The sequence below is a fragment of the Protopterus annectens genome, chromosome 3.part1 (assembly GCF_019279795.1).
Source record: "Protopterus annectens isolate FY-2018-M chromosome 3.part1, PAN1.0, whole genome shotgun sequence".
Taxonomy (NCBI): Eukaryota; Metazoa; Chordata; order Ceratodontiformes; family Protopteridae; genus Protopterus; species Protopterus annectens.
The window spans coordinates 399,712,462-399,725,216 of NC_056732.1; the positions used below are offsets into that span (position 1 = coordinate 399,712,462).

A 12,755-nucleotide genomic window follows, 5' to 3' on the forward strand; every position below is an offset into this window, starting at 1 on the left:
AAGTGTCTGGCTCCAGTAATTGCTTTATTGTAGACTTGAAAAACATTCACATATTTTCCATATTTGGATGGTTGTCTTACTTGCAGTCTTTCCAGTTGTCAGGAGACATTAGCAAGTGTTCAGAATCTTCTACTCTGTGTGCTTTTTTTCAAGTGAACTTGCAGAAATCTTTTGTAATCCCTTCTTGCACAGTTGTTTTTCTGGGACATTTTTAGACTGTCATACCTGGCAAGGGCTCTACTTCAAAAGTAGAGAGATTCTAAACTTCTTGCATGTTTGTAATAAAACGGGTATCTGCCAGGGAATTTGTCAGGATTCTGAGGTACAATGGCCTCTGTGGTCAGTCTGGAATTGGCATCTTCCCCTTTTCTCTCTTCAGATCCCTGTTTTGGATTTTGTAAGGAGGGAGATCCTATGATGGATAGACAAGATGTCTTGCAATCCAGGTATTCCCTTCTTGCTGCTGTATTTTCTCTAGTGTGTTACAACAGGTGCTGTAGACGTAGCATGAGGAGTGATTTCCAAAGGGGTTAATGTGCAAGCTCTGAGGGGGAAAAAACATAGCAGCCAAAAACACAGAAATGTCAAGGATGGCCGTGATGAATGCCTGAATCCTCTCTGGTTTCCTGGACCAATACAAGTTTTCACAGATAACACCACAGTGATATGGTACATAAACATATGGGAGGTGAGGAAGAGGTGCAGAAATACCTGATCATACCTCCTTTGCAGATTTGCAATGATATTGTAGGAGATAGCATATAAGCTCAGTTTCTCTTCAGGCTTCATATGTTCCATTAGAGCAGAATTTTGTAGCAAATAAGCTAAACAGGACCAGGATAGACCCTCAAGACCCATAAAAGTTCACCCTGGGGTCTTCAAAAATTGATACAAGTATGGGGGAACACTGATGTCCTTCATGGATGCATCTGCAGTCATAACAACTGGGGTTGTCCTGTCGTCAGGCAGCCCTGCAGTCGGCCGGATTCCAAAGTCCGGGTCCGGCTTCGGCTGATGTCGCACTCCACCCGACATCATCTCTGTTGGTCTTCGGGTATAAAACCATCAGCCGACGCCATTTTCCTCAGTCTTTCTTGCCGCGTGGCGCCCGAAGCAGAAGCTGTTCGCAAGTGCCGGTCGGTCGGATCCAGAGATTACTTCTACCGAATACTACTTCGAAGACTTCTAAAGCTAAGTACCCCGTTGGGGACTCTTTCTTGCCTCAGCCGATGTCAGAAAAAGTTAACAATTGTTTAACCTGTGGGAAACAAATACCTCATAAAGATTTCCACTCTTACTGTCTGCCATGTTTAGGCCCAGCCCACGACGTAGCAGCCTGTTCGGCCTGTGCTTCCTTCAACCGACGAACGCTTAGGCGTCGGTCAGAGTTTGCAGAACAGTTTTTCGGTTCTGTTTTTGCGTACATTATGCCGTCGGATCCTCCGACTACCCAATCTACCAAAAAACGCAAAGATAAAGGCCGACACTCGCGGTCCGCGGTTTCGGCCGAAACCATGGTTAAGCAAACCGCGAGTGTCTCTGTTTCGGCCGAAACCGAGAAAACTGATCAAAGTACAGCTGAACCTATTCCTACAACTGAGGCCCCTGCTACAACCCTTGAATCGACCTCAGAAATTTTACCCACTACGGTGGTTGACTTATCAGACACCATCCCCTTGGATGTCTCTACCCCAGCACGTGGTGCTGCTAGGCCTCCAGCAGCCATGTCCATTAAGGCCTTCGCCAGGGCTAAAGCAGCCAAGACTACTAAAACAGTGCCTGTTAAACCACCCACATCCAGGCCCTCTTCTAGTTCTCAACTGCTTACTTTGGCAGAAGATTTAATTTCTTTAATTAGAGGATCTCAATCTCACCCAGACAGGGCCTCTCAGCCCCCAGAGAAGAGACCTAGGGCAGAGCCCCCTGAGCCAGTGTCTTCTGATGATTCTGCTGATGAATCAGACATAACTGACCAGCCAGAGGCTCCCTTCTCCAATTTTGAAGATTCTGATGCTGAAGAATCCATTCCAGCTGCTTCCCCACCAGAAGAATTCTCCTTTGGGGAAACCTTGCATGCCATCCGAGAACAGTTCCAATGGCAGCAACAGGATTTTTCACACTCCAGAAAAGACTTAGGACCTTTCTGCACCTCCCACAGCACAGGCCCTTAGCTATACCTCCTGTTCTCTCTGTGGTGGATGATGCTTTCAATGATGTTTGCTCCGCTCCAGATTCTTTACCCCCAGCCCCTGCCAAACCAGACAGATTTTACAGGGTGCCAGATACTCATCACCACCTTTACAAGGCCCCTCTTGCAGACCCAGAAACTATATCCCAGGGTCCCAAGGCAGTAGCCGCGACCATAGCTAAAAACCCTATTCCTTCTGAAAGGGAAGCAAGGTCATTAGACAGATGGGGAAAAAAGGTCTACACTTCAGCTACTCTCTCAGCTAGAGCTTTAAACTGTCAGTTTCACATGATACAATACCAAGAGTTTATGCTTGATCAGTTAACTAAAAAACTAACCACTGATGAACCTCTTGATAAGAAATATGTATTAGAGATGGTAAATAACATACAACAGGTTATCAACCATTCCTTAAAATGTGGCTATGATGCACTGGAGGCTTCATTTAGATCAGCCATGACTGGCACAGTGATAAGAAGGCATGCATGGCTAAAGGAACAAGCTTTACCGGATCATGTTAAAGCTAAGTTGCTAGATGCTCCTATGGACAAGACAAGTTTGTTTGGTACACCTGCCCAGCAGGTTATGAAGAAAATGGAAGAAAAGGCAAAATCTGTTCAAACTGTTAAAGATTTCTTGCAGGTTCAACCCCCAAGGTTTAGCAGGAACTGGCCTGCCAAAAATTGGTCCTTTCCTGACTCCACAAAATTTCAAAGGGGCAGGAATAGACGTTCCAGAGGCAGAAACCAATCCAGAGGAGGTGCCTACAGAGGACGACAGTGGCAAGGTAACAACAGAGGCACAGACACAGCCACTGCCACTACATCAGCACAACCACAGTGACTTAACCCTAAATCCGCCTACCAGGGAACAAACAGCAGCCCCTCTAGGCGGAAAGTTAACCTTAGTTTCAAAGAACTGGCACTACATAACAAAAGACAAGTGGATTTTACAAACCATAGATCAAGGTTAGGTTTCACTTCCACACTTTACCAGTCAAAAGAGGAATGCCAAATCTACCTCCAAATCAAAAAACAGAGGCTCTACGCCAGATAATGGAGTTAGCAAACATGAGAGCTGTGGAAAGAGTGCCAACAGCAGAGCAAGGAAAGGGGTTCTATTCCAGACTATTCCTAGTTCCAAGAAAGGAAAAAAGTTGGAGACCAATTCTCGACCTGTCCACCTTAAATACATACATCATTGTCCCAAAATTCAAAATGCTGACCCTACAGCAACTTCTTCCCATGCTGGGCAAGGAGTCTTGGCTGGTAACTCTAGATCTCAAGGAGGCATACCTGCACGTCCCCATTCGACCAATCTGCAGAAGATACCTCAGATTTCTTGCAGGATCAGAGCACTATCAATTCTCAGCATTGCCCTTTGGCTTATCTACTGCGCCCAGAGTATTCACAAAATGCCTGGCATCAGTAATCGCCCATTGCAGACTACAGGGAATTCAAATTTACCCATACCTGGACGACTGCCTGCTACAAGGGGACAACAAAAGCAAGCTGACAACAGATTTACAAAGGGTCATTTACTTGCTACAAGCACTGGGATACACAGTCAATTTACAAAAGTCAAGGCTGATACCATCCCAAACAAGGACATTCTTGGGCGCGGAATTGGACACAGTAAAACAAATGGCATTCCTGACTACAGAAAAACAAAAATAACTTCCTCTTTACTTCTTGGCACTAACAAAACTGAACAAGTTAACAGCAAGAAAAGTTCTGCAGGCCTTGGGCTTCATGGCATCATGCATAATCTTGGTTCCATTTGCCAGACTACATATGAGGAAACTACAGTGGTACCTAAAGAATTTATGGTCCCAACACAGACACAGTCTAGAAACAGAAATCCCACTAATTCCATGCTTAAAACAGGAGTTCCTATGGTGGGCTCAGGCATGCCAGTCAAACCCAGGCCTACCCTTTCGCAGATGTCAAGCAAGCCAGACCATCACAACAGACGCTTCAGACCTAGGATGGGGGGCCCACATGCTGGACAAACGCGTGCAAGGATTGTGGACACAGGATCAACTTCACCTGCACATCAATCTAAAAGAAATGCTGGCAGTAAAACTGGCAATCCAAAAGTTCAAACCATTTCTCAGAGGGCCAGTTGATAAGGACAGACAACACCACAGTCATGTGGTACATCAACAAACAGGGAGGCACTCATTCATACCCCTATGCAGAATGACCTTGGAGCTGTGGACCCTGGCACTCAGCTACAACATCCAGTTACAGGCAATATTTGTACCGGGGAAAGACAATACTCTAGCAGACATATTAAGCAGAACCACTTCGGATGCCCACGAATGGAAGCTGCACCCGGACATCTTCAAGACCATCTCAAAGAAATGGGGAATGCCACAGATAGACCTATTCGCATCACCTCTCAATCACCAGCTCAAAAAATTCTGCACAAGGACATTCCACCCACTAGCATGGAAAGTGGACTCGCTCTCCTTCAACTGGAAAGGCCTAACAGCATATGCATTCCCACCTCTTCCCTTGATACACAAGGTACTACTAAAAATCAAGGAAGAACGTCCAAGGATAATCCTGATAGCTCCAAACTGGCCAAGACAACACTGGTACCCACTACTGAGGAGCATGTCTCGGAACAATATGTGGCCAATACCCCTGATGCCTTTGATGTTAACTCAGAACAACTACAGCATCATACATCCAAACCTAACAACGTTGCAACTGACTGCATGGAACATCACATAGCAGCAGCTAATCCAGAACTTTCCCAAAGAGTTAAAGACATTATTCTTGAAGCACGCAGACCTTCAACAAGAAGGAACTATGCTGGAAAATGGAAAAGGTTTGTCATTTGGAGTACGGAAAGAGGAAAAGATGTGTCAAACATAGATATGCCTAACATTCTGGAGTATCTGGCCGAACTTCTTCATTCAGGCCTGTCCTACTCCTCCATCAAGATACATGCATCAGCTATTTCAGCAGAATACAGCTTTGATCCACCTGTTTTTCACCCTTTGCTCAGGCAGTTCCTCAGAGGAATCAAGAATGTAAAACCTCCAAGGAAACCACCATTACCAGCTTGGGATTTAAACTTTGTGCTAGAAAAGTTGACACTATCTCCCTTTGAACCAGCAGCAACAGCAGACCTACAACACCTGTCATGGAAAACTGCTTTTCTACTGGCAATTACTTCAGCAAGGAGGGTTTCAGAACTACAGGCCTTAATGGCAGTGCAACCCTTCCTAATCTTCCACCAAGATAGAGTGTCCATGAGGACTAATCCTACATTTATGCCCAAGGTGGTATCCAGAGTGTCTTTAAACCAGGCAATCCACCTACCTACCTTCTTTCCCAACCCACAAAACAGAGGGAAAGAATACTGCATACCTTGGATGTACACAGACAGCTACGCTACTACTTGGACAGAACAAAAAATAGCAGAAAGACTGACCAACTTTTTGTAGCATATGCAACAGGAAGGGAAGGAAAAGCTATTTCCAAACAGACAATCTCCAAATGGATAGGAAATTGCATACGATTCTGTTACTCCTTCCATGGAAAACCAATTCCACAGAACATAAGACCTCATTCTACAAGGGCAACAGCCACTACCACAGCCTTCTTACGAGGAGTGGCAACCAAAGACATTATTGAGGCGGCTACTTGGACCTCCGTGCATACATTTGCCAAGCATTATAATTTGCCTCTATATTCCAGATCCCGAGCAGGGTTTGCCACTGCTGTACTGCAAGGGATCCTAAACACACCATAATCTACTTTTATCCTCCTCCCTAGTTGGCTATGGTATTCTACCCAGTTGTTATGACTGCAGATGCATCCATGAAGGACATAGTACAGTTTTGTACCTACCATAAATGTAGATGTCCGAACTGGATAGCATCTGCAGTCAGGATTACCCTCCCTCCTTCCCCTCTGTGGTACTCCTAGGGTGTTTACCCTCCTAATAGCTAGCTGTTGGGGGAGTCTTTATGGTGTATTTGTTTGTATATATGTACATACATGCTTATTGTTGTGTTTACCTCTATCTATTTGGAAACATTGGCATCTATCCAAATTTTAGCCTGCAAGAGGGCTACTGGCATCTGGGGCAAGAAACACTGAGGAAAATGGCGTCGGCTGATGCTTTTATACCCGAAGACCAACAGAGATGACGTCGGGTGGAGTGCGACATCAGCCGAAGCCGGACCCGGACTTTGGAATCCGGCCGACTGCAGGGCTGCCTGACGACAGGACAACCCCAGTTGTTATGACTGCAGATGCTATCCAGTTCGGACATCTACATTTATGGTAGGTACAAAACTGTACTTTTTCCTTCTCTTGGAACAGACAGCTAAAGACATTCAGCTCCAGGATTCTTGCAAACAGGTCTAGAAGATGGGTGCCTTGTTATTCCCATGGACTGCAATATTCCCGTATGCCTTTTTCCACTGATATTATGTTCTTAAAATCCATAAGGACTCCCCAAAGATTCTGCTGGTGACTTCCCTTTTGACCCAGGCAGCCATGGTTCTCTTGAAACTAGTGAAGAACAGTTCCCACAGGCTGAATTTACTCAAGACTGGAATTGGTCGATACACCCCAACCTGAAAACCCCATCAGTTGACTGCCTGGATTGTGTAATTTTGATGTCTTTTATGCACTTTTTTTTATTCCTGCAGACATGCAACAGGTAGTGAGGGAGGCCGAAAAATCTGATAGAAACTCAAGTGGAATTGCGGGAAGACAAAACTGACCAAGCTAACTGTGTCTAAGAGTAGTTGCAGTAGCAAAGACAAATGCATCAGGAACACACTTGACCAGCTTCTGGAAGGGGACTCGGCAGATGGCACAAAGTTGTATTTATTTATTCATTTCCAGTTTGATGACCGGGGAAGACCACTGGGCCCAGGGAGCCCTTTTTCAGTGGAGGCCTGGGGAGAAAAGCTCCAAAGAACAAAGTGCAGTTAAAGATACAGCAATCTATACAAAATAGTTACAAATACAAAATATTTAAAGTAGGAGACAAATTATGTACAGTAATTACATAGAACAAAGTTTCTTGTGTATCGGATTGCAAGGCAAAGACTGAAGATAAAGATGGTCATTATACACTTTCCATAAAAGATGGCAGCATCAGATCAACAAAGCTGATATATGCAGATAATGTGGCACTACTAGCAGATTCTGAACAAAAACATCAAGTTATAAGGGAGCAGAATGCAAAACTTAAGGCACACAAAATAAAACTGAGTACAGACAACACATCTGTAATGGCAGCAAATGGGTGAAATCAAAAGAAGCTGAAAATCTGAGATAGAGGCAAAATAGTGGAACAGGTTAACAGCTTCAAACGTCTGGGAGGCATAGTGAAGTGTGGGGAAGTCTAAACTGGAGTTAGTGGGGATGCATCTAACTGGCATAGTGTGTCAGGGTAGTGTGTGATGAGAGGGATCCCTTTCTAAATAAGTTTCTAAACTTCGGACTTCAAATGGCCAAGACCATAAGATTGAAGTTTTGAAATTTCAAATGTTTTGAATGGAGATCACCATACAGCGCGGAACGAGCTGTATACTGTTTTCCCCACTGTGGTGCAATTTTGGAGATGGTATATTTATTTAGCAGGGGGTGTGGGGGGGGGGGAGTGTAGGTGGGCTTGCCCCTTGCAAAAACATAATTTATTTAGTTTTCAAAGTTTCAAAACTTCGGTCTTATGGTCTCTGCAATTTGAAGTACAAAGTTTTGGAAGTAAGATGTCCAAAACAGTGGTGTGACCAATGCTACTGTATGGCACAGAAACCTGTGCAGTGAAGGTAGAGCAGTTAAAGCTAGAAATGATGGAGATGATGGAGATGAAGTGCTTGAGACTGGTGGGGTAGGATGCATACTCTGGAAGAAATGAAGATATCCTAGCAGAATTACAAGTTGCTCCAATTGCAGAGAAGGTCAAAAAGAACAGATTATGGTAGTTCTGATACATGTTCAGGAAAGCAAAAAACAGTCTGAAAATGATTTTGGGGCATACAGGAAGATGAGAGGAAGTGAGAGCATAAGCAAATGGATGAACTGTGTGAGAAGACATAACATTTGGGTATGAAGAAGATAGTGTGACACTGAATCCAAACAGATGGTGACAACTTGACATGACTCCCTGACCCTGTCTGAAAAGGGGGCATGCTTTTTCTAGTTGGTGCTATTTCAAAAACCTTGACCCATTTTAAGACTTTGCTGCCTCTGACTCTCTCTCTGAGTTGCCTCAGGCCTTTCTTACTCTCACGGTTCATTTGTTTGCCATTTCTCCTAGTCTGCCATTGGATCCCTCCTTTATTCCTGTGCCCTGTGTTGAGTTTTTGAAAGGTGTTTTACATATCCATCCATCTAGAAAACTGGGCTCCTCCTTGGGGTCTTTATGCTTGAAAAAAGCTTACTCTTCCATATGAACCAGTTTGTCAGTTTAAATTTAAGTTTTCAGTGCTCCAACTTCTGCTAGGAAAGCATCTGACCTGCAAACTCTTATGGGGAGTTAAGCCTACCTCATTTTCCATTAGGCAGGATTTCTTTAAGAACAAATCTGTTTTTTATGCCTAAAGTGGTCTCCAATTGCACCTTAAGCCACACTATTAATTTCCCTGTTTTTTTCCTGACCTCCCAAAAAAGGGATAAATTAATTATCTTCACCTAAACAAAGCTGTTTTTAGGAAAGCTGATAAGCTGCTGCTTATGAAGGTTAAAGGAAAGGCAGCCAATGTCAAAGCCGACAATTTTTAGATGGTTGTAGAATGCAGTTTCTTTATCACCATAATGAACACTTCAGGCAGGGTTTGGGGCAGTTTCCACAAAGGTTTTGACTTGATGACTTTCTGGAAAAGGGTAGACTCCAAAAAGTATTCTAGAGGGAGCAGTGTAATCCAGTTTGTAGTGTTTTGTAAAACTAACTACAAAGGATTTCTTTTATAAGCCCAGAACAGGCTTTACTTGGACCTCTCCTAGATTCTGAGCTGTGATAATTTACTCCAGATAGCTTATGTTTGCTGCAGTGATCTAGTGCTGAACATAATACACTTACTAATCACTGGATCTCTGTTCCAGTAGCTGTCCCCTCAAACCCCCCCCCCCCTTTGGCATTACTAGGGTGAAGATGCATATACCCTTGTGAATGTAGATACCCTTGTTTTACATTTCCCAACATTTTTCCTTTGGCCTGTTGCCTACCTTTTTGAGGCAAGAAAGCTCTGAGGTTTTGGCTCCCTGTCTTTTTATATGAAGTCTCACTTGAATGCCTGGCAGAGCACATGGAGGGCACTCTAAATCTTTATAAAACTGGCCAGCGGTAGTGGACAAAACCTAAATAGCATGTGCTATTGCAGTAGTGGCATTAGGGCATCTATTAAGTTTACTTGCACAACTGTACTTTCTTGTGTGTAGGCATATCTATACAGTTAACACTGCATGTAGTAGCAAATTTCATTGTCATTACTGTCTCACAGGGTACTGTGTAGTGTCATGTCCCTTGTGTCTTTTAGCCAAATGACTAATTTGGACTGACTTAGCTGTAACCATATGTTTTAATCAGGGAGCACACCCATACCAACATTTGTGTGTGTAAAGTAAAACTGTGCATTGTTTATTTTCTCTTTTGCAGCTGACCCATTGGTCGGAAGTATTGCCACGCAGTACACAACCAACAGAGCAGAACATGATCGAATAGCCAGACAGTGGACCAAAAGATTTGCCACATAATCCAGATTTTCACAAGTCCTAATGGTGTTTCGTCTCCAATGGATAGAACTGCTTGAGCTGGGGTGGGGAAAACTTGTGTGTGGGATGGGGGTGGGTGGGCAGAGTTTCTATTTACAGATTTTATTAATTCTTTTACTTTTTTTAAATTAAGATATCTTAAGTAGATGCAGTGTCAGCAATAAAATTTATTAAGCCAGAAATTGGTGTCTATCAGTCCTTTTAGTTCAAAGAATACAGATGTGCTATTGTGTGATGGAGTAGATTTCATGCTGATAGACTTGCACTGGCACTTATTTGTACAGGTCCACTGTTTGTTTTCAACGCAAGTCTTCTGAACACAGATGTATTTTTCTTTTTGTGGAAGTGTAAATTACAAATGTTTCATCTCCTGAAGAGACCGGGGAAAGTGTGATGGTTAGACTGTTTTGAGTCCCTTAATTTGCAGAAAAGAATTCTTAACCATGAAGTTTTTCATTATTTTAATTTTTCTGGATAACTGCTTAACTAAATGCTTTAAGCTGTTAAACTGTTAAGAATTATTAGCCAGACAGTGGCTGAATTATGTATTGTTAACTACAGAAGTTTCCATTTGTTACTGTGCCATTAAATTACCTCCTCACAAATCTTGTGCTGCAGTGTGATTAATCACAGAAAATAACGAGAGACCCTTTTCTTATTTTTAAAATAGTATTCCTTTGCAGGTTTCATAGACTATGCAATGTTCATATTAGGAAGAAACATTATAGTAAAAGTTACGAAATTTATTAGCAGTAGTACTGTCTAAAATTTGCTTAAACATAAGTGTTGAAGAGAAAGTCCTCTTGGCTTCTTTGCTTAAAGAAGGCTTGTATCATTTTGCAAACTATTAACATTCATGCTGACTGCCTTCTAAGGATGTTACTGTAGTTGTACTTAAGTGCTTTTAGAGTAGCACAAAACAGATTGTGAAGTATGTTCTTGGCAGCTCAGCTGCATAGAGAGTTTAAAGGAGAAGCTAACGCCCCCCCCCCAGCATATCTGGTGCAAACTCATAAAAGGTGGTGGATGATTGGAGCAACCTTACAGAAGTTTTTATGAGGGAATGAAGGAAATAAGTTGATTTGAGTTGACTGGGGAAGTCCATTGAGGGTGTGACTTCCCTCCTTTGGGCCAGTAATCAAGAAGCCTCAGTCCTCACCAGTGGGGAACATTCACTTAAAATAAAAATGGATACACACAGTATTTTCAGATGCAGCTGTCTGCACCAAACACAATTTTCCTTAAGAGCACACTCCAAGCCCCAAATAAGTCTCCACCTTTCTCTCTGCAGAAACCAGTGCTCTGTGTTTCTGTTCTAATTAGCTGACACACACTCTTTGAAATTTGATTTTCTCACATGCACACACCTGGGAAAGGCTGGCACAGATTTACCAGCTATGCCCCTCTGCCCAGACTATAAGGTAGATTCACTTCCACCAACCGGCTACTTTAAGGTTCTTACCAGGGTACCCAGTTACTTTTAGTAAAATTAATGCTTGTACATGTGGTAGTATTAGCCTAGTGATAAGATTTTAAAGGAGAACGAAGCCCACAGTGTCACCAAATAAATGCAATTACTCTCCAAGGTTAAACTATTTTTTAAAAGACCAATCACAATGAAAGGTATAGATATATTTAATGAATAATAAAGTAGAAAACATGAAAATATTGAACATCTATTTACAGTAAACACCAGAGTTTCAATTCACAGGAAATATAAAAATGACACAGCTGGAAAGATTCAAACAGATTTAAAAAACAATATTTAACTAGTCTCATTATACTTTTTCTGACTGAAGAATTACTGTTCCCTGCCTACTTGCTAGAGCAAGGCACGAAGTGGGTGAGTGGTGTTGTCTGGTCCAAGACAGGGTGCTGAGCATCAATAGCACATCCCTCACCAATATATTTCAGTGCTGTGTATAGAATGACATCACATCTAGTCACCTGATTCTAAGGTTCCCACACTACCCTCCTAACTAGGAGCTGAGCCTAGGATCTAGCACAGATGTGTTGCAATACACACCTAGAGCTTTGCGAGGGCATCTGGAGACTGTAAAACAATTCCAATACAGAGACTAACCACAGCTTTTCTCTGGCACCCCGGGGTAGCAGTTAGTTCACCAAGGTCAATAAGAGCAGGACCTCAACTCAGACATTGCATCTCTGCTGCATTCAGGCCTGCAGGATAAAAAAATCATGGCCTAAACCAAGTCATTTAATTTCAAACCTATTTTTCTTAAGGTAAGTTGGGCTGAACTTGAGCCCTTCCCTTCCAGCATACTCTGTTAACATAAAATACATTTACTCAGTTAAAACAGTACAGTCTGATATAAATGTGTATATTTTTTTCTGTCCAGCAGAGCCCACTGTTACATTTTTAACACAAGCATCTGTACAAATCAGTTTGATATACAAAACTCTAGCTAGCTATGCTGGCATATGTTACACATGCACTGCCCTACTGTCTCTGGCATAGCTATAATCATCTCACTTCATTGTGTCTACCCGCCCCCTCCCCTTTGATTTCTCAAGCTAGTTTCTCAAATGACCCTAGAAAAACGTTTCTTGAGAGGAAGGAGTCTGGGTACACACTAACCCATACCTTGTCTTGAGAGCCCATCTGCATTGTCATTGCTGACCCCACTGTGGTGCTACACTGTCATGTCATATATACCTGCAACCCTAGGCTCCACCTTAGTGTCTTGACAGACATTTTGCTGGCTAGCTTGATGTAGCCATGTTAAGTGATTGTGGTCTGTAACCACAATGAATTTCCTTCCATACAGAAAGGGTTGAAGTTTTTGCAGTGCCCA

At 42.8% G+C, this 12,755-nt stretch overlaps 1 protein-coding gene across 5 annotated transcripts in view; it reads left to right on the forward strand.

Moving 5' to 3' along the window:
- The window catches only part of UBE2E1 (ubiquitin conjugating enzyme E2 E1), a 214,284-nt gene extending 203,740 nt beyond the window's left edge, over positions 1–10,544 (forward strand). For all 5 annotated transcript variants that reach the window (XM_044066866.1, XM_044066869.1, XM_044066868.1 and 2 more), the window contains exon 6: positions 9,824–10,544. In XM_044066866.1, coding sequence (XP_043922801.1) covers positions 9,824–9,921 — 98 coding nt within the window. In that variant the 3' untranslated portion in view covers positions 9,922–10,544. The remainder of the gene's footprint in view (positions 1–9,823) is intronic.
- The last annotated feature ends 2,211 nt before the right edge of the window (positions 10,545–12,755 follow it).